Here is a 21,630-nt window from a genome sequence, read left to right as displayed (position 1 = left end):
CACTTGTTGAAGCATAACTACTATATTTTCACACCTACACTAACTTGTTTCAACATGTGAACTTCACTAGGGTAAATCGATTATCACTTACCATTAATAAGCAGAGAGCTATCGGATCCTGGATATGAATAGTTTAGACGACCTGAAGGTAAAAGAAGGCCGTTACTAAATTTATTTTTTTCATTGATAGTTTAAGTGTATTCAATAACAAAACTGAAGTACTCATTCTAATAAGTAAAGTATTTTAAAAGGTATGTTATGGGATAAACCTTTGTTGTGCTAATAAACAAAATCAATCAGCATGTTCACAAACATTCAAAAAGGGGAAGTTTGAAAGTAGGAAAGTAAAATATCCCTCCTATTTAACTATTCAATCATTCTAATTTCTAACTCTCTATCCAAAGTAATTTTCTTTATACCATTATGTTCTAATACCAATTCACAATAACAACCTTCACATTTTTTTGGCCCGTAAGTATAAAAAAAAATTTTCAAATGTAAATTTTTTTTGTTGCTTTTTATAAGTATGTAATTAGCGGTAATATTTTTCTATGATTTAGAACAAAAATGCTGGGCTTATGCCTACATGTACAGACATGCTAATGGGTTTAAGTTTATATTTTGCAGAATCAGTACAGAAGGCAGAGAAAACATATCATTGTATTTACACATGGCAGAAAATATTAATGCACATTGCACAATGCCCAGAGCACAGCAGGCATCTAAAAGATGCTGAGTTAGTTTCCCTTGAATTTTTAAGTGGTTCAAAATTAGATCTTGAACCTAAAATGGACACTCATGATGTCCATCAGAAAAGAATTTGTAAAGGTATTAAATTTGGGGGAGGATGTGCCAACTTCTAGATCAGCGGTTCTCAACCTGTGGGTTGCGACCCCAGCGGGGTCGCCTAAAGCTATCGGAAAATACATAATGCATATCAGGTATTTACATTCCGAACCATAACTGTAGCAAAATTACAGTTATGAAGTAGCCACCAAAATTATTTTTTGGTTTGAGGTCACTGCAACATGAGGAACCCTACTGCGGGGTCACAGCATTAGAAAGGTTGAGAACCACTGTTCTAGATTGATAATCACAAATAAAAAAGGAGAAACAGTACTGGAAATGGTTTCTCCATTTATAACAAATTATATTTGTGTTTGAAAAGGCCTTCTACATGTAAGTTAAGGCAGCTAGATTACAAATCCTTCCTGAATACATACCATGTACCTAATTCTATGCTATTGATTTTTATTTTTTTATTTTTTCCAAGTGAGGGGAGGGGAGATAGACTCCCACATGTGTACCAATTGGGATCCACCTCGTGACTCCTCATCTGGGGCCAATGCTCTGCCCACCTGGGGCCATGTTTGCAACCCAGCTATTTTTAGCACCTCAGGCAGAGGCTTGATGGAGCCATCCTCAGCGCACTGGAACCAATTGAGCCATGGCTGCAAGAGGGGAAGAAAGAGAGAGAAAAGGAGGAGGGGGAGGGGTAGAGAAGCAGATGGTCGCTTCTCCTGTGTGCCCTGACCAAGAATCGTCCCCCAGAACATCCACACCTGGGGCCAACACTACCTCTGAGCCAACTAGCCAAGGCCTATGCTATAAATTCTAATAGTCATTATGGCAACATTTTAAAGTCTCCAAATTCCACATGCCTATCTATACCCACCTTCACATGAATAGTGGGGGGCCCTCGACAAAGTCTTGCTCAATTAAGAAATGGATCCAATAGCGGAACTTGACTGTTAAGTAGCTTCCATATCCCAGCATTGTACACAGTGAGAGTAGTGTGAGAATTTAAAATTGACTCAGAATTACAACTGTTCCATGGGAAACAGCAGTCTGAACTCCGACCCTACAGAACCATAGTAGACCCTCCAAGGCTATGAAAAAGTGGGTGAGCAGAGGTTCTCACGTGCCTTGAGGCAGGTGGGGCAAGCCTTCCTAGACGCCAGGAAGACTCTACCTGGTTCCGCTGAGCACCACGGGAACCAGAGCTAACATGCGGGCCTATCAATTCAATAGCCATACAGTTAGAACTTCAGAAAGGAACGTTAAGCTTCAAATAGTCTTCAATCTCTCAGAATCTGCTTCTTTGAAATAGTATTCACAGAAATGAACTCATCCTGTGAAAAGAGAACATTGTTCTCTAGTGCTAACAGCTTTAGTTCATCCATAACCAAAACTTGGGGATTCTAATATGAAACAGAATCTGAACTTAGTAATTTTCCTGAAATTTAAAATCAAATACAAAGATTGTTTTTTATTCTTATTAAGTTGTTAATTGCTCTAAAATTTCAGCTTGTTCCCATTAAGGGAGTGGAGATGAGGGAGAAGGAGGTACAAATTAAAATTGGCTGTTATTTAATGCTTATATACACATAGCCCAGTATCAAACGACACTGGAGTCCCATCTGAACTGTTTTAACTACAGCCCAGATTGATCTGTCACAAGTGTGCTTTCTCTTAAAAAAAAATTTTTTTTTTAATTTATTGATTTTAGAGTGAGAGGAAGGGAGAACGATCTGTTCCTGAATGTGCCCTGACTGGTGTGCTTTTTTAAAGGCACAGACTTGAGATGTTGGAACAAGAAGATGACCCTTAACTGTTCAAAACTTGGGGAGGGAGTAGTCCTGTTTCACTTGTAACAGCAGCTGACTTTCTGTAACGGAGCACAGCACACATTCTCTAACTGCAGACCCTCCGGTAGTGAACTAACGGGTCATCACACATACCATTTGTACTGACCATAACACATTTTTTAAAAAGACAATGTAAGTCAGTAGAGAACCAAATTTGTGAAAGCGCATTAGCTGAAGAGAAAATGTTTTTGTTATTTTGAAAAGGATATTCAGATATTCCAATAATTTTAATACTAACATTGCAGTTGAAATCATGGCTGTTTTCTGTGAACTAGAATACCTCTCCTTTGATGCCAAGGGAGGGTGACTAACAATGACTGAAGACAAATGACCAAACAGGCCGGCCCAGTTTAAGAAGTTCTACTTCAGCAGAAACGCACCTCTTGGGTAACTTTCAAGGAGAGGGAGAGGGATGTCTCAGCCTGATGGGCACCAAATCCTCCATTCTCCCAGCACGCCGCCCAGGGAGAGCCACCCCTCCACTCCCGAGGCAGGTGACCTTTAATATTTTTCCTTCTCTTTAGACTTCTGAATACAGTCATTCTAGTCTTCAGCTAACACAATAAGGCACTGAAGAATCGTTGGCCAGGTCCAGAGTTGAACTCTGAAAGGTGATACTTGTTTTTAATTTTTGACCTGGCCTCATGAGTCCTGCCAGGTTGGAGTCAATTCTGACCTCTGAGTAGCAAATACATCTGTGGCATTTTGTTCAACAGTAAGTGATGCTTTCTACTTCAATTTTAAAATGTAAGCAGTGACATTTAAAAAAAAAATCTTTTTTATTTTAACTTTTTAAAATGCTTCCCTAATCTGCCTTACTTATCCTTCCATAAATTCTTTCTATAATTAAAATATCTAGAATCATCCATTCATGACAACTATCACAGATGACACTTTCTTCCTGGAGTCTTCCAAAAGCTCCCATTTGCAGTGTCCCACAGCCTTTCACACGTGTCCCGTAGGCCCTCCGATCCTGCCCAGCGCCCTCTCTGCGCTGAGGCTGCGGACCGACCCTGGCGTGTCCACACTTCCTGTTGTACCGCGAGGTTACTGCCAGTGCTCTCCTCCGGCGGGACAGTTCTCAGACCTTTTTCCCCTTTCAGATTCACCTTTTTCAGGGCACTATTCCCAAAAAGGAAATCCCTTTTTTAGTTCAATTCACCAAATTTATTTCTAGCTATGTTGCACGGGCCACCCTTAGGTAATTATTTCAGCTACTGGCTAATTTTCTCATCTCTCTTACATAATAATCCCTTTAAGAACTAGACGTTTTTTTCTTTTTAACTAGTACCTGACTTTCCTGTTTGGGCACCAGATAAGCATTCAGTGAGTTTATTCCACTGAACTTAGAACACCAGCATTTCACAAATGAATAAATTGAAGTAAAATAAAAATAACTGATCTATCCAACTATCAATATAACCCAGTGTGTCTGGTTTTTGTTTTGTTGGTTTGCGGTAACTCATCCTAGCTATAAACGTAACCCAGGTTCTGGCACATTGAGGATTTAATTCCTTGGGGGAGAAGAATGACATTAGGAGTCCAGGCAAGTGAACCTATTTGGTAAAGAAAACTCAAACTGTGAGTCCTCCTGGTATTGACTGTGTTACATTGTAAAGAAATGCTGCCTGATCAGCCGTCCTGATCTTAAGGGATGCTCTGACAGAAAGCAGCAGTCTCTGAAGGCCAGCTGGGGCACTTGGAGGCAGAAGCCTGGCATACATCATGCAGGAGGCACAGACTATATTTGGTGACATGACTCAACCCAGCCAAATAAAGGCAACCGATACAGTGCGACTCTGGGGAACCACACTACTGAATTCTACAGCCTTGAAAAGATCCGCGCTCCAACTAGGCAATTCTATGCTAGGCATTTGTAAGCTGGGAGAGAACCAATATTTACCAACCAGATTGACTAAGAATTGCTGGGGGGAGGGGGGAGGAGGTTCTCAAAAGAACAGTCTGTGCTACCATGTTCTTTTAAGACATTAAAGAAACCTACTCAGTGAGACAAAAGGAGAAAAGACTAGAAGGAAATTAATACATTATCAGTATATGTACGTATTACTTTCTAAAAAGTAACCCAGATATTATTGCTACTGATGATTCAGGAGGAAATGATAAAATACAGGCTGTGATTTCAAACACGGAAACGCTGAAAAATATCAAATGCTCTCCAGGGCCATTAGCTGTGACCTTCTCTTTTCCAGAGTTATGCCAGCATTGGTGGTGACATGGTGTAGGCCAAAGAATGACAATGCAGGATAGCTCTACCAGACTGTCTAAAATACAGATAGATAGCCATGCAGGGCTAGAAAGTCACAAGTAGCGTTAAATTCTAAGTTAATTTTTTAATTGACTCATATTGTAAAAACTTATATACTCCAAGAACATCTAATGATGTTCCTCAGTGAACGTCATTAGAAATTTCTAATAGGGAAAGGGTAAGTACGGGATCAGGCCCATTTCTAAGGCAAATCCAAGATTTCTGCACACAACACGCACAGGTGTACATACATGTATTTGTTGATACTGTCTAATGAGAGATGCTCCTACTACCTTGCTCCTGCTGATTTAGTTTAGTTCATGCTAAATATGTCAAAGGCGTACAGCAGTAATTTTTAAAGGCAGTGCTCCACCTGCCTTCCCACATCTATTTTTACCAAACTCTGCCAGAGACTTGCAGCAAGATGGCGCTGTGGGGACCAAGACAATGAATGCATAGCAAGGCTCAAGAAATGTGTCATCAAGTCAGCTTTTGAATACCAACTTTCTGCTTATACAAATGCAGAACACATACCACTATGAATTAACAAAAATGTATTCAATATGTCCTACCACTGATATAAAGATAACTATTTTTAATAATTTATTCTATTAATCTAAAAATAACTCCTCAAATCAAAATCTGTAATCTTATTTTTCCCTCCTGACCTATATGTGATACAGCCAAATTCCAGTGAAGACGTCAGCATGCACCATCACAGGGGGGGACTGGCTAGGACTGGCATCGACTCGAGGTCTGCGACTGCCACACTGCCCCGCCAAAAGAGCCATTTAAATTAATAAACAGAGTTTAGGCTAGGCTAAATAAAACCATGCTATGGAATAGAACTGACTTTCAGTGTAAAAGCCAGGGCATGTAAAAATACTGCACTGCCTCGCCTCTCTCTCCACACTGTCATTTCCCTTCCCCAGTAGCTACCTCAGACCTTTGGAACTACTGGCCCATTAGTGTTGACTTCTGCATTCCTCCCTGTCTACAGTGCCCCTCCCTTTCTACCTCGTATCTCCACCACGCAAGCCCGACCTTTCTGCTCTGCTGGCATCTCTCTTAGGCCTCACCTCCTAAGGTTAGTCTTCCCTATTGCAAGCTACTCACTCTAGTTCAGATAATCCATGTGCTGCACACAACACCTGTGAGGCTTATTACATTGTATTTAAATCACCTATTTTTAAACTCTCTTTCTCTAGGCCCTAGGACAATAGTCAGCAAATTCATTAGTCAACAGAGCCAAATATCAACAGTACAACGATTAAAATTTCTTTTGAGAGCCAAATTTTTTAAACTTAAAACTATATAGGTAGGTATATTCCTTATCAAGGTAGCGTCTGCATGTGGTGTTTTGTAGAAGAGCCATACTTATGGGGCCAAAGAGCCGCATGGGCCCTAGGGCAACAACATCTTTGAGGACAGGTTTTGGGGTCTTACATCCCAGAGCTCAGAGCAGAAAACGGAGCTCCATAATGGTTGCTGAATAAATGAATGAAGCCAAGCAGCAGTGGGTGGTCCTTCTGCAATGGAACATGCAATGACCAGGGTGGAGGGTCAGACCCATCCCACCTTGTGACCTGGGTCAAATTTCTTAGCTTCTTTGAATCTCAGTAAAGCATGGACGTTTCCATTCACTTCTTTTTCTTTTATAATTTTAGTCAGTGAGAGGAGGGGAGGCAGAAAAACAGACTCCCGCATGGGCCCTGACTGGGATCCACCCAGCAAGCCCACTGGGGGCAATGCTCTGCTCATTTGGGGCACTGTTCTGTTGCTCAGCAACTGAACTCTTCTTAGCACCTGAGGGGAAGGCCATGGAGCCACCCTTAGCGCCCAGGGCCAACTTGCTCCAACTGAGCTATGGCTAGAGGAGGAGAAGGGAGGGAGGGAGGGAGGGAGGGAGGGAGGGAGGGAGGGAGAGAGAGAGGGAGGGAGGGGAAGGGGAGGAGGAGGATAGAAAAGCAGATGGTCACTTCTCTTGTGTGCCCTGACAGGTAATCAAACCCAGGACATCCACACGCCAGGTCACCAGCCAGGGCCATTTCCATTTACTTCACAAAGCTGTTGTGAGAAAGTCATGAGACAATTTTTACAGAATGCCCAGAAAAATCCTCAGTGTAGAGGAGGTGCTCAATTGATATTAATTCCTTTTTCCTCCCCAATTATTAAGCCAGAAATAACCAAGTTTCCACTTGAGAGACACAAGAGACAGGAAAGAATCCTTTAAGCCAGGGGTCCCCAAACTTTTTACACAGGGGGCCAGTTCACTGTCCCTCAGACCATTGGAGGGCCAGACTATAAAAAAAACTATGAACAAATCCCTATGCACACTGCACATATCTTATTTTAAAGTAAAAAAACAAAACGGAAACAAATACAATATTTAAAATAAAGAACAAGTAAATTTAAATCAACAAACTGACCAGTATTTCAATGGGAACTCTGCTCCTCTCACTGACCACCAATGAAAGAGGTGCCCCTTCCAGAAGAGCGTCGGGGGGGGGGGGGGATAAATGGCCTCAGGGGGCCGCATGCAGCCCGCAGGCCGTTGTTTGGGGACCCCTGCTTTAAGCCAATGAAGACCCAAACTGGAACCTGGGAGAAGGGAGTGGCCATCTGGAGGATTTTCAGTGTAGGGGATTTGAGACTTTGCTAATGTTCTTGGTTACAAACAGGAATGTAATTCTATCCTGCAGGAGAGAAAATTTTAAAAAGTCCTACCTCCTTACTTTTATAATAGCCAAATTGGCAAAGCAGCAAAAGTATTTTAGGAAATAAAAACTTCAAAAATTCAACTTAAAATTTTTCCTCTTACTGAAACCTGGGAATATCTTCCTTTTGTACCAAAAGCTCGCATTTAATTTTTCAATGGGATATGACAGTTAAAACACAGATTGTGATAGTGGCAAAAGAAAATAACATTTATCTGCAAGATAAGTAAAGTCAACGGGATGGGTTTCTGCAGATCATGGAAGGCTTCCTGTAAAAGAAGGACTGTTTTTACTCTAACTCAGGACAGGTGCAGAGTTGCGAAACCTAAAAGCATCTCAGAATTTCAGGCAGAAGGGAATGTCTAGAGAGAGACCAGCAAAGGGCTGACCTAATTAAGGAATTCAAAAGATTTCCTACTGCCAGTAAGCCCAACAACAGACCAGCAAGCAGGAAAGCTATTTTTATCCCTGCCAGAGGACTTCTGACTCTAGATGCTACATTTAGAGGACACAGCAACAAGATAACTTGCCTTAAGAGGATGTTATGATACAGTGATTAATGGCAATTCTTTTAGCTTAAAAAAAAAAATGAGGCATAGTTTTTTGTCCAAACTAAACCAGCCAAAGCCAGTTTTTTGTTTTGTTTTGAAGGATAATTGGGGGAAGTGAAGAAACAGACCAAAGGGTAGTAGAAAAGCTTCAAGTAATCTAGAAAAAAAGTTAAATTAAAATTCTCCCACCTTGCAAAAAGGTTGATTAGAACCAGCATGTGTTACAAGAGACATGTTCTAAAACAATCAGTGAATGAACATTAAAAATTGTGTAAGTGGCTCCTAGGTAGGAATGGTTTTGAGAAATGGCTCTCTGTACTGACATGAGCACAAATAAAAAATCAAGACAAACTTATGAAATACCTAGGGACCAGAGGCTAAGTTCTGCAAGTGATTGAGAACATTAGAGAGAGAGATAAGCCACTCTTAAAACTGGTTACTAGAGTCCAAACCCCAAAAGGCAATGTGCAAAGTCACTAGTTGGCTTTCTACATGCAAACCTATTATCAACTCTAATCACGTTTCATACAGATTCTGGTGGCTTTATGGAACCTTAGTGCTTGAATTTCACACCTGATCTAAGTTTACCTTGAGTTATTTCTCACAAGGCCCAGTTCCTATTTTCTCCTGCTGATATTCAAGGCACTGAGGACTGAGTCTTCCTCTTATTTAGTTGCTTTCAAAAGCAAATAACATGCTGTTCAAAGATTATTTGGAGGATAAACTGCATGAGGCAGGAGTCTTTGTTTTTTATCCCCTAATCTATGCCAACAGCCTAACATAGTGCCTAACACAGAGTAGAGGCCCTGTGTTTCTGTTGTGGGGATGGCCTCCCACCGCTTCGGACTTTACATATGGTCCCAAAGTGAAGGGAACCAAGGGGGGCGGGGGTGGGGGCGGGCAGCACCTCTGAGTCACTTTAGAGCACACCCGCTTAAGTCTCATGGCAGACCTGGTGAATCACAACCAAGGAAAGAATAAGCCAGCCTGGAAAAGTTTCCTCAGTGACTCTGCTCCGACCTCCACCCCCAATAAGGCACCCGTCTCTAAGAACCCAGCAGGCATGAGATCTGAATCTTTTACAGAAGGTTATGATAAAATGCAGCTCTTAAATTCAGTACCCAGTCTCCTAACTAGAAATCCAGACACTTTAATGCCTACTCTCTGTCTAAAGCATGCTGAGACAAAAATGTTTTAAGTTTCTTGTATTTGTTTCCCTCTTAGATGCCATACAATAAATACCTAGGCTGTGGACCCAGGAGTAAGAGGCAGTGTGTTCCTACCTCGATCCTCCGGTTACCAGTTAGTCAGTCAGCTTTACAGAAGCTGTTGTATCTGAGCTTCAATTTACTTCAACTGTAAAATGGAGATCACAAAACTCACTGTAAGGATTTAAGTTAGAGATAATTGTCAGAAAAGGCAGAGATTAAAAACCAGAAGCAAGTGCCCTTTCACTTGGAACTGCTTCCTGTACAGAATATCCAGGTCTACCTCAAAAATAAGAGAAATGGAGACAGCGCCAAGTGTGTCCTGTAATCTACCACCTGGCACATGGGACATGTGTTTGTGGGACTGGAACACAAGCAGCACTAAGATGTAGGATAGCTCCACAAACCAAGTGGCTCAATGAAGGCTGGCTCCCCTCCTCACGTTACCCAACTCCTGGTACACCCCTCTCGTCACATGCTACCCGTCTCCTGCATTGTGCCAGATGTTGCCTAAAGAGCCTCAAAGGCACAATGATAGCTTCAGACATCAGAGACAATGTTCCAAAATTCTACTTGGCGGAGATAATAATCTAGGCTGGGGGAAGTGACCTCCTCATTATTACTTTTCCTCCTCCTCACTGCTGGAAGGAGGTTAAAGCAGAACAATGAGAAAAGTCCTCTGGAGCCGAGTTTCACCACCTTTTACAATTACTAATACCCACTTTGGTCGAAATATTTCAGAGACTCCCTACCATAACAACTGAAGACTCCAACCCCCACTCCAGTGACTACCACAAGTCAAGCAACAAGAACAAACCTTAATAACAAAAGGTTACTATGAATTCAGCAGCACCTTTCAATGTATTTTAACTCATCACGTCAGCATCCACGTGCTTTTGGAAGATAATCATGCAGACACAGAGGATGTATCTATCACGGAACTGAAATGCCTGGTCCTAAGGGATTCACAGGCCCGTCACATAATCCCCATGGCTGAAGAGACCTGTGGTCCACAAACCAAGAACAGAAACATTTCGCGAGGATAAGTTTAACCACTGCTTCTTCCTAAACATAATATATTCAGGCTTATCTCAAAAAGGAAAGATGCAGGAGAGAAGCAAAGCCTTCCCTCAGCCAACTACCTTTTGATGTCTGCTGAGATCCCTTCTAAAAGCTGCTGAATATTAAATACTGCCACACCCAGACCCACATGAAATTTATACACTATTTCAGTCCTTAAACTTTCAAAATCTTCAATTTTGTCTCTTAAGAATAGCAAGCCAGAGAGACTGTATGGATTGCCGATGATAATTTAAAGATGATTAAGTTCAATACCACCACCACCCCCCACACACCCTTTCATAGGTGAGGAAACCAACCCGTGAAGAGAAGTGACCAGCCTGAGACCATAGCTGCTCATGGCAGAGCCATCTTTGAACACAATCCTAAATGCTTCTCCTTTTCTTTCTTACAATTTGGGAAAGTCTGTCTGTTTATAAGCTAACAATTTATAATCATTTACAATGATGAGACCAACTGGCTGATTCAAACATATCTAATTAACCACACCAGACATTTATTATTTGAAATCTTATAGCCAGTAGAAGTCAGATTATTATTTTTTTTGTTCTTTGTACTTCATTTAATCATGGCTATTTTTCTGAATTAAGATTTACACTTGATTGTTGGTTTCTCAAGAATTAAAAATGGGTCTCTAACTGGTTGATTCCTTTCTGTTTCCCAATGCATGGCAAATGGCATCCACTCAACTGGATTCCGAAGAGATTATTGGAACCGCTTTTCCTTCCAAGTTCTGCTAACGTTCCTCACGGACTGGTTACCAGGTAGTACCCAGAAGAACACAAAGCCTTGCTTTTAGAACGGCGAGCACTGGTGTAGGCTAATTCTGAATCAGTCAGTCAGACAAAATAGCAAAGCCCAGAGGAAGCCTGGCTATCTGACTATCTGTTCAAAAAGTAGTAACTACTTCAAAACCAGTTAAACTTTGTGAGGATAGTGACCACACGGGGGGGGGGGGGGGGGGATAGCAGAGAAATTCACAAACCAAGTGTGTACAGATGATAAATGAATCAATTGCATACAATATTCGGGTAGGAATTCCAGGCATAGCAGGAAGAAATAATTTTGTGCACAACTGTATAACTGTTCCACCCTTCCTGTTGCTAAATTGAAGGCAAAGAGAATGTTTATTTCTTAATCTTGGATATTTTTATGACAGCAATGAATGCCCTCACAGTCAGCAAAGAGCATATCCCAGGATCACATACCAGGACTGAGGAAAGTCTTAAGACCATGACAACTTCCTCTTGCATTACTCCATAATCAAAAGGACTTTCATTATATAGATACTAGTATACTGGGATATGGAGCATGAACAAAACAGAGCTCTACCAATGTCTTGGGGCTCCTTCATTCTTTGATACTGCAGGTAGGTCCCTAATATTGAGCACTGACAAAGTGCTGACCAAGTCTGGAAACCTTACTATTTCAATGTCACTCAGGTTTCATTTCCCAATGGAAAATAATATTATTGATTTCTGTCCTTATGGTAATACCTAGCTTATTAGGTTATACACAATACTTAATGTGAAATGTGAAACACTTCAGAAAATAATTTAATTTGCCACCTGATTGCTGCTTTTCTGATGTTAGTTCTAAGTGTTAACTGTCACATATAGTTGATTCTTTTACCAATCACTGCCCTGAATGTATGTCAAACAAACAAGTCACAACAGCCATAAAATATGTTCACCTTAATACAATGGTAAAAAGGAATAAAGTTATAAAAATCTTTTAAAGAAATATGTAGGATCTTTAACCCTTCTAATAACAGGAAATGTTTACTGTCACTTTCTGCCCTGCCCCCCTGGGCCCTCACCTCTCAGGTAAAATCAGAGCTGCAACAAAGTCTGAAGACGACTACTCAATTACCAGGGAGGTTGTGTTCAGTGTTCAGGATTAAGATAAGGGGACTGCTCAGGTAATCATGGTCCTACATCATGGATGACAAGACAAATTCCCCTTTGTGACAACCGCTTATAGGATTTTCAGAACAAATCAAAACAAGGGTCAATAATCTCTCACAAACGTGTGGAGGACAGGAGATCACTACTTCCTACTTAGCAGTTAGCGCTGTGGAACTAAATCGGGCGCACGAGGCTCTGGACAAGGCACAGGAGCACCAGTACGAACCGAGCTGGTTCCAGTTCAGAGGTCGGAACAAGGAAGACTTCAGCCCCATGCTATGAGCACAGCGGTGTTCACAAACATCACATTTTGTTCTCCCAGGCATTTCCCTTTCCCCTCCTCCCCTTAAAAAACAAAACAAAACAAAACAAACAAAGCCTACACGAACACCAACCCCCAATCTGAAAAGTGTAGTCACACTGTTCAAAATCCACACTTTCGTAAACTCTGCCTCTACAGCGCTGTGAGGAACTGACCAAGTTCGGATCGACAGCAACCAGGAAGGAGCCCGTGGTTCTAAATTCCGAATACACTCTGCCCAGTCCGACCAAGACAAGCACGCCCCACTCCTCTGCCCTCTTCTTTTTCACAAAGGAAGTTACCTCAACACAGAAGCCAGGTTCCATTCTGAGGCACAACCGAGCCAGGCAAAAGAGAAAGACTGTTCAGGATTGTTCCATTTCAGCCGTCTGGAGTGGGGGAGTGCCGGCCGGGAGGAAATCACGACCTTTCTGAACATCCACACACAAAGTTCACTGTAACCGAGTTTAAATTGTCTTCTTTGCTATGTGCCCTTCTCCATTACTCATGAGGCTTCTAGAAGTAGGGAAATTTTCCATCCCAGAGATCTCAGCGATTCCCCCCCTCTACCACTGTGAATCACTTGGTATCATCCAAACACAGCCAGAAAGAACCAGTGAGCTCAGGAAAGCTCCAGCCCGGCTCCAGGCAGCTGCCTGGCTGACCCTGAGTCTTCAAGGCTTGTAATATTTAAAGATCGCCCAATTTGCCAGAAGACATCTGACACCAAGTAATGGTAATTTACTTGGAAAGAGATTTTGATTATGAATCCAAGTAAAATTAGCTGTTTGGCATTATCCATTTCTCCCTCACTGTGCGCTGTATTCTGCCCTATTAAACCTTCCGTAAAGGAAAATGTCATCTGGTCCGTGGAAAAGGTGATGGGGACTGGGGTGTGAAGTGCTTAGTAGTCTCTTCTCAAATCACTCCAGTACAACTGATCTAACTAGAAGTAGGTCAAATAATGTAAGAAATGGTACTCACCACCACTATTTGAAATAAATCATTTTAATATTATAGCAACAGAACTTATTTTAGTAAGGATGCCTGCCTTTCCCTTTAGAAAATTTTATTTATTCTGAAATTAAAATTTATAATTCAATGACATAAAAGTTAGTCCTATTTTCTGCAACTCTCATAGAAGGTTTTTAGAGCTATCTCAGTCTTCATAAAGTCGGTATGCATTATCTGTTCGCAAACATCTGTATCAGTATGCAACATCTGTTCTTTAAAACAGAGCCATACAGAGCTACGTGACTGCAATTTGGAATATAGGAATGCTAAGAGAGTTGTGTTCCTGGTTATTTATGGTATCCTTCTAAAGTAGCACCACTTCATCCCTCTCCCCACTGTAAAGATACAGAATTTAAATAACTACCCCAAGAGTCACTTTTGCAGTGATATAAAAAAAATCTTATATAAAATTAATGAAACAGGCTTTGTGTACGAAACTTTCAACTGAGTTTCATGCTTTTCTTCTGTAGAGAGATTATTATAAATTCCTTTGCTTAGCAACAAAGAAAAGAGGCACAGATGGAATCATCACTTGCCCACTCGTTTATGCATCAATTTCAAACCCACAGCAATGGAAAGTAGGGGGGAAGGGCCCCCAAATTTAATGAGCAAATAAAGAAAGAAAAAGCTATCAGAAGTATTTTTAAATGCAAGGTCACAATACCTTCGGCAGTGGGAATTAAATACATAGCATATTTGAAGTAGATCCAGCTCTTAAATTCTTATTAAGTGAACGCATGGAGCAAGGGAGGCAGTAATGTCTAATGAAATAATACACTCCCTGCTTACTCTACACAGGCCATAGGTTTCCTGGGCGTCCTGGGGATGTGTAAAAGACTGGCACTTTAAACAACCTGCTCGTCTGAATGCAGTCATTATTGCTTCTATTCAAATTGAGTATTTAAAACGTCTGACACTCAGAGGGGTTTGGTTGGATGTGCCCAGTTACTCCTTCCAAAAACAGAAAGCAAGATATATTCTAAAACAATATGAAGAGAAAAAGACACTAATTTCACAATATTCTGGGAGAAAATAAGGTGATATTCTGACTCATAGTTTAGTTACTTAATATGTGAAGAACTATAATGTTTTGACAATGTATAGATTGCCTTTGTTCTTGCAATAATTTTGCTGCCTCATTTGGCTTTCTAGTGAATTGAAGCAAATTGGATATGAAATTGTTTTCATATATGGGCTATAAAATACTCAAACACTATTATTGAAGGGTGGATTGTTCTACTCTGTCTGACATCTAATAATTTGCAAGCGCTATTTTTTGTCCCTTTAACCCAGTGCTGTCCCCTTTGCTTCCAGTGCCCAAACTACTACTTGTTGGTTTATATGCATACTCCTTTATTCCCTTCGCACCAGGAAAGACAAAAGGGTTCCTTGGCATTCAGAGCACTCTCCTACTATGCACCGAATGTAACACGGCTTCAGGAATCTTTATTTTACTGTGTCCAGCCTATTTTTCAGAAGGCGGAAAACAGATGTGCTCACAGGTGGTTTTAATCTAGTTCACGCCGCTCTACTTCTAAACAATAAGTACAAATTTTACAGACGAGAAAAAAACAAAAATAACAGTAAGATGCAATATTCCCCAAATAATCATCTGAACATCAACAACAGTAAAAGATTTTCTGTTCAGATGAAGGAAAGTACCAGATAAGCCTAATAATATCAGAGCAATACACAAGCTGCCATTGGGAGATCAACATTCAAAGTCGGTCTGTCTATAGCTCAGGCGCTTAGCTTATAAGAGCCCGCGTGTGCAGGAACAGACCTGAAATCATCTCTAGGGCAGAGAGCTTCTGTGGACTGCCACTGGCTCTAGCTGTGGAGAAGGCAGTGCACAATTTCGAGGATAAAAATAACATCTAGACGTGCTAGCTGATGGGAGCAAGGCCGTAGAGATAAGGTAGAGGTCAGACCCTTTTCCTCCCAAAGAGCTAAACCTCTGTACGTGGAGAAAGTGATAGGAGCCTGAAAATTCTTAGAAATGCTATTTATAAATAAACTGTAAAGAAAAAAAAAACACATACAAATTATGGCATGAAGGCTAGGTATTCCTTTTGTACGTCTCCTAAAATGTTAAAAAAGAAAAAAGATAAAAGGTTTTCAACAAGCGAGTTGCAATCAATAACACATTCATAAAGAAATTCAGAAACTGTTATCGGAAGATTCTCGGGCATAGTAAGCATTTTGCCATATCTTGAAGTGAAAAATAACAATTTTTAACCCCACTCTATTAAGGGAGATTTTCTTTCCCCGAAAAGGGAAAGGCAAATTCAGTTTTCTGTTTGATTGTAATTTAACCAAGATAGCTGTACTAATTCATTCACCTTGTAGTTCTTGTACCAAAGTTTGGTTTTATTATTTAACCACTTACACACAAACCACATTTCTACAAGGATGAGAGAAATGAAAGAAAAACAAATGAGGTCAATTATAATATATCTTATGAAATTATTTTTTAGATAAAATACACCTTCGTATAAAATTTGCATCCATATGATGGAGTCTTTTAAAAAACAATTTGCAAATTAATTCTTCTACTTGAACTTTTATAATGTTTTCCTGAGAGGCATATCATCCCCCACTAGTCTCATAGAATTGATGAGCATGTACTGTTTTCTCTGTTTCTCAGGAAGCAGAGCACATGGAGAGGCTATTTATTTTTAAAGTGAATTATATATACTTGTTTTAAAGGACAATGTGTTATTTTTTTAAAGATATTCACCTTTTAGTATTGCCTTTAAAAAAAGCTAACAAGACAAACAAATCACTATCAAAAGAGAGCACAGTTTTCCCAACAGGTATCTACATCAGTCAAGAGAGTGACAAGACATAAAGTGCTCCCCCAAGCAAACCTACATTTTGGTAATGATAGACTACAGTAATATAAAATTCATCAACTTGGTTAAAAAATACATATGTCAAACATGACTATAATCTGGCATTTTAGGACCATCAACCCATCTGTGAATTCTTCATTGCTCTTTGAAGGAAATAATACACAAAGTTCACTTAATATACATAAGTTACCTTGGCACTTCAACTTAAATCGAAACTAGCTTTCTCATTTGATAAGCCCCAGAACAGACTTCATAGATGGTTAGTAATAATCAATACATTTATTGAGTGTCTTCTATAAACTAGGCAGCATGCTGGATTTTACAGACACCTCATACCACTTAACCCTTACAAACTGGCAGCAGAATGCCATTTAGACCAGACCTATCTGAGTCCATTCTGCCATACTTCTTCTTATACAGCATAGTTTACAAGACCTTGATGTTCCCAAAATAGGTCAATGGGATGTATTTTTTTCTGTCATCAGACTTAACTTTTAATTATCCCTACATAATCAGCTGAAATAAACTTATTTAGGTAAAAACTGGTTAGAGGATAGTGAAAAGGAAATATAGAATAAAGGCAGAACTTTACACAAAAATTCAGCAATAAGAAGAAATAACACTAGAGAGATGTCTGGCTATATCTGATAAAACAAGAAAATGCTACTGTTAATCCTATTAGAACAATGTGTGCAAACTTTTTTATCTAACCTGAATATTAGGCAGAGACTTGCTTCTTAGAGCATCAATAAATTGTTTCTATCTGCTGCTGTTTGTAAACTCTGTTTTCTCTAATAAAATAGGCACTTATCATAAAAATGAGTTCTAATTATTTATTATCCCTAGTATCTAGAACCTAAGAGGCTCTCCAAAACAGCTGCTGCAGGCATTGAACACATTAAGAATAAACAAATATCCTTCAGCTACTTTTTCTGTACTTAATTTTTATTTAAAATAATCATAGATTTATAGCAAGTAGCAAATTGTGAAACAGAGAGATCCATTGTGGCCTAATGGTGACATCTTACATAACTATAGAACAAAACCAGGAAACTGACATTGGTACAATTCACAGACCTTATTCAGATTTCTCCTTTAGCTGGTGTTTAAGAGTGTGCAGTTTTCTAGTCTAGAAAGGACCTTAGATTCTCGTTTTTCTGATGAGAAAATGAGAAGACGGGTCAAAGAGGCTGAAGGACTATTCAAAGTCAGAGTGCTAAGAAGAGGCGAATATAAAGCCAATTCTGAGTGAGAGATCATCTTTCCTCAGAAACAGTATGGCTCAGGTTAGAAACAGGATCCATCAGAATTCCATGAGGACATCAGGAATGACCTTCAAGTTACCTCATCTGATGGATACCTACTTTTTTATATATTATTTTTCTTCTCTCCAGACTTCAAAAGGCTTTCCTCATTAAAAAAAAAAATTGCCATTATTCATTTGTTGAAAAATACTTAGTTTTACTGCATCGGTAATATGACAAACCAAACTAAAAAAACACACAAAAAAACCTGGTCCAGCCTGGTCACCACTTGAAGCAACAGGCTGCTTTGCCACCTCTGACCCCAGTGTAAGCTGCGTTTGGCGCAAAGCAGGCTTGTAAACATTGAATGAATGAACGAACGAACAAACAAACAAACAAACAACTTAAGCGGGATGACCAAACATACCAAACAACCTGAATTTTTTTAAAAAGTGCTTTCAAGTAAAATAGATTTTTGTGCAGAAAAAGAATTTATTTTGTGGGGTAGTTTTCACAAAATCAAAGCTGGAAGGGCCTCTGGAAAACATCTATTCTGGTCACTCTCAACCCTGGCTACTCGCAAGCATCCGCTGGGACATTAAGAAATAAATGTCAAGCCCCACCCACACATGGGATGGCCCAGGTGTCTGTCTGTTGTTTCTAAAGCTCCCCACTGTAAGTTTCTTATTGTAATGGTGATTAGAAATCTCTTGTTACAAAGATGAAACTAAAGTCTACTCAAACTTAAATGTCTTATTCAAGATAACACAGAAAGCTAGAAATACCGTAGAATTGAGACCAGAATCCAAATAAGAATTATGTTTTTTCTTAACATAATCCACAGAAAACATTTCAAGAACAACAAAACATCATTTTAACTTTGATGCTGTTGACCATTTTTAAAAATGTGAAACTAGGCTAATATATTTACCAACATTTGAACTCTTCCTAGACTATAGTCACTGTTATGGGTGGACGGACATATAGGTTTAAGGCACTGAATAGTTTTTGCCTGAGATATAAAACTATCATGTCTTTCCAGTTAACTGCCACCCTAGGCAATTAGCAGTCTGGTCGTTCTCGTATTTAATATCATGATGGGCCTGCAGTGGCTGGCTATCAAATATTTAACAATAAGTCCAATGTGCATATAATTGATAGACATGACTATATAGAATATATGAATCCAAAATATTTGCCATATGTTGATCAGATTCCATAGACAGTATAAATTTTAAAGTATTAAAATCAAATAGTTACATTATAAAAATTACCTTTAATCGAGTCATTTTCAGCTCTCATTATGTCAATGAGTGAACTCTCCAGGGAGTGCATGTCAAATGTCCTGGGGCGATCCTGTAACACAGACAGACATAGGCCACTTTTAAAATAGCATTTAATTATAAGAGGACAATAAGCTGCATTGGACAGGACACAGATCAAAAAGTGGCGATTTTACTCTCTCTCTGTGTAACATATGCTATTACTACATATTATTTTGAACACTTACAAAACATCAAAGCCACAAAAGTTAAATACTCCAGGTTCAGCAGAGTGATTTGATGTCTAATAATAATTTCAATATATGCATTACTTTTGCTAATAAAGTAGAAACAATTAAAACTGGTTAAGAACATTCAATAACTGTAAAAATAAAATTTGTAATCTTTCTCTGTGACTTAAGATTGCAATGCCATGGCAAAGCTGTCCAAACTGGCCCCGGCAGTTACTAAATTGGCATCTACACATGCTATTCAAATAGCTTTATTTTCTTCCAAGCCAAGGTTTTAAAATAGTCATCAAGTGTCCGCAACACCACTGAGAGACAAAGTGTTCTTGATTTTGCTGCCATTAAAATTAAAGGGAAGGAAGGGTGTGGAGAAGACTGCTGGTCTAAACCCCAGCTTAACAAAACGCACCACAGGAGTGGGTGAGGGGTCTTAAAATACACACCGACCCAACTGCTCTGGCATTCTTCTGCAGAAGTCCTAGAGATAACTAAAACTAAAGCTTAGCTTGGTAAGTGAAAAGTAGGAGATGAAAACACTTTCAAATTCAGCTCAGAAAGGAGGCTGTAATAGACACATCTGACCCACCTTACGCATAAGCACACACATGCAAAGACCACAGCCAGAGTATTAAAGAAAAAAGGAGTTTGACAAGCAGGACACCATAACCTTCTCTTAAGTGATGTTTCCTCTTACATTATTTTTTAACTCAAAGATCCTCAGAGATGCACTGAGAAAGGTTTTTAGGCTCTGTATGAATTCAGAAGGAAAGTCTCAGCAGATGGCTGACGCTGACCAAGAGCAAGGGACAAGACTCAAAGGTACAAGTACCACATCCTTGCCATCCTGGCCTTATATGTACTCCTCCAGCATCCAACTCTACGGCCAATTATAGTTATTATAAACTACATTTGCCTAACATTTTATTACTTATCATGCTTTGGTAATTCAAAGAGTTCAAAAGCCACATATTTTGTCAAATATTCTGTTCTCAGAGAGGGTCTCAAGTTTATCATTCTTGATTTACACTCTCTCACTGATCTATTCTGTCCATTTTTAAGCTTTAATTAAAAAATAATAATAAGAGCGTGGGCCTGGCGTGCAGAAGTCCCGGGTTCGATTCCCGGCCAGGGCACACAGGAGAAGCATCCATCTGCTTCTCCACCCTCTCCTTCCTCTCTCTCTCTCTCTTCCCCTCCCGCAGCGAGGCTCCATTGGAGCAAAGATGGCCCGGGCGCTGGGGATGGCTCCTTGGCCTCTGCCCCAGGCGCTGGAGTGGCTCTGGTCGCAACAGAGCGACACCCTGGAGGGGCAGAGCGTCGCCCCCTGGTGGCCGTGCCGGGTGGATACCGGTCGGGCGCATGCGGGAGTCTGTCTGACTGTCTCTCCCCGTTTCCAGCTTCAGAAAAATACAAAAAAAAAAAAAAAAAAAAGCAACCACTGCAAGTTGATGTTTCCCGTTCCTCCTCCACCCCCTGCCTTTCTCTCTTCTCTCTCTAAAATCAATAAAATCTTTAAAAAAAACCCTAAACTAAAATGTGTCTGTGCCATTAGGAAGTAGGTGAAGGAGTAGACAATAATTCAATCCAAGTAGTAAGAACAGCACAAAGTCGGTTTTCCTACCCAACAATGCAATTTCAAATCAAGAGTGCTTTGATTTTCAAAGTTCATTCTTCGATTTTGTCTTTTTTGATTGCAAGTTGGGCCAAGTATCATAACCACTGATCTATGGTCTATGATCTACTTTCCAGAAAGTAAACAACTATAAAATGGAAGCCTTGTTAAGTGACAGCTCTCCTTGACTGCACTTGAACTGATGACCAAAACACGGACATCAGCATAAATCAATGGCATGAGCTCAGACACTATCAAGTCCCAACTCCACCACTGGCGTGTCATGTGAACTTGGGCACTTTGATCCTCGACCTCTTTCCTGGTCTAAAATAGCAAAGAGTTTGATTAGATCTATGATGTCCCTTCCTAGGTCCAAAATATATTTTATTCTAGCTCTCCGATGATGTCCTTAGGTTGTGTTCTTCCAAGACTCACAGTTGTAAATTATGAAGATGATGATGGCAGGAACCAAAAATGTGAATGAGAATTACTAATCAAAGTTTCTCACTTTTGCCCACAAAAAATGTGTGTGGGGGGTGTCAATAAATGGTGGGGGTCAAGAACAGATTAATGCAAAATAACAAGATTTAAATAAATAGATTTAAAACAATTCACTGAGGGGGATGTCCTGATTTAAAAAAAAAAAAAAAAGGTTAAAGAATTTATTATGAAACAAAAACACCGGCAACTATAAATATTTGCTTCAACCCACCATTA

At 39.9% G+C, this 21,630-nt stretch overlaps 1 protein-coding gene across 4 annotated transcripts in view; it reads right to left on the bottom strand.

Moving 5' to 3' along the window:
- The window catches only part of CPEB4 (cytoplasmic polyadenylation element binding protein 4), a 57,692-nt gene that overhangs the window by 20,841 nt on the left and 15,221 nt on the right, over positions 1-21,630 (bottom strand). For 3 of the 4 annotated variants that reach the window (XM_066273310.1, XM_066273311.1, XM_066273313.1), the window contains 2 exons: positions 19,066-19,147; positions 92-142 (listed from right to left, as the gene is read on the bottom strand). In XM_066273310.1, the coding sequence (XP_066129407.1) occupies positions 92-142; positions 19,066-19,147 (133 nt within the window). The remainder of the gene's footprint in view (positions 1-91; positions 143-19,065; positions 19,148-21,630) is intronic. The other variant, XM_066273312.1, reaches the window with a different exon arrangement.

Source organism: Saccopteryx bilineata, chromosome 4, assembly GCF_036850765.1.
Source record: "Saccopteryx bilineata isolate mSacBil1 chromosome 4, mSacBil1_pri_phased_curated, whole genome shotgun sequence".
Classification (NCBI taxonomy): Eukaryota; Metazoa; Chordata; class Mammalia; order Chiroptera; family Emballonuridae; genus Saccopteryx; species Saccopteryx bilineata.
Note: the sequence above shows the minus strand (reverse complement) of the source record. Positions and strands in the feature narration are given on the sequence as shown.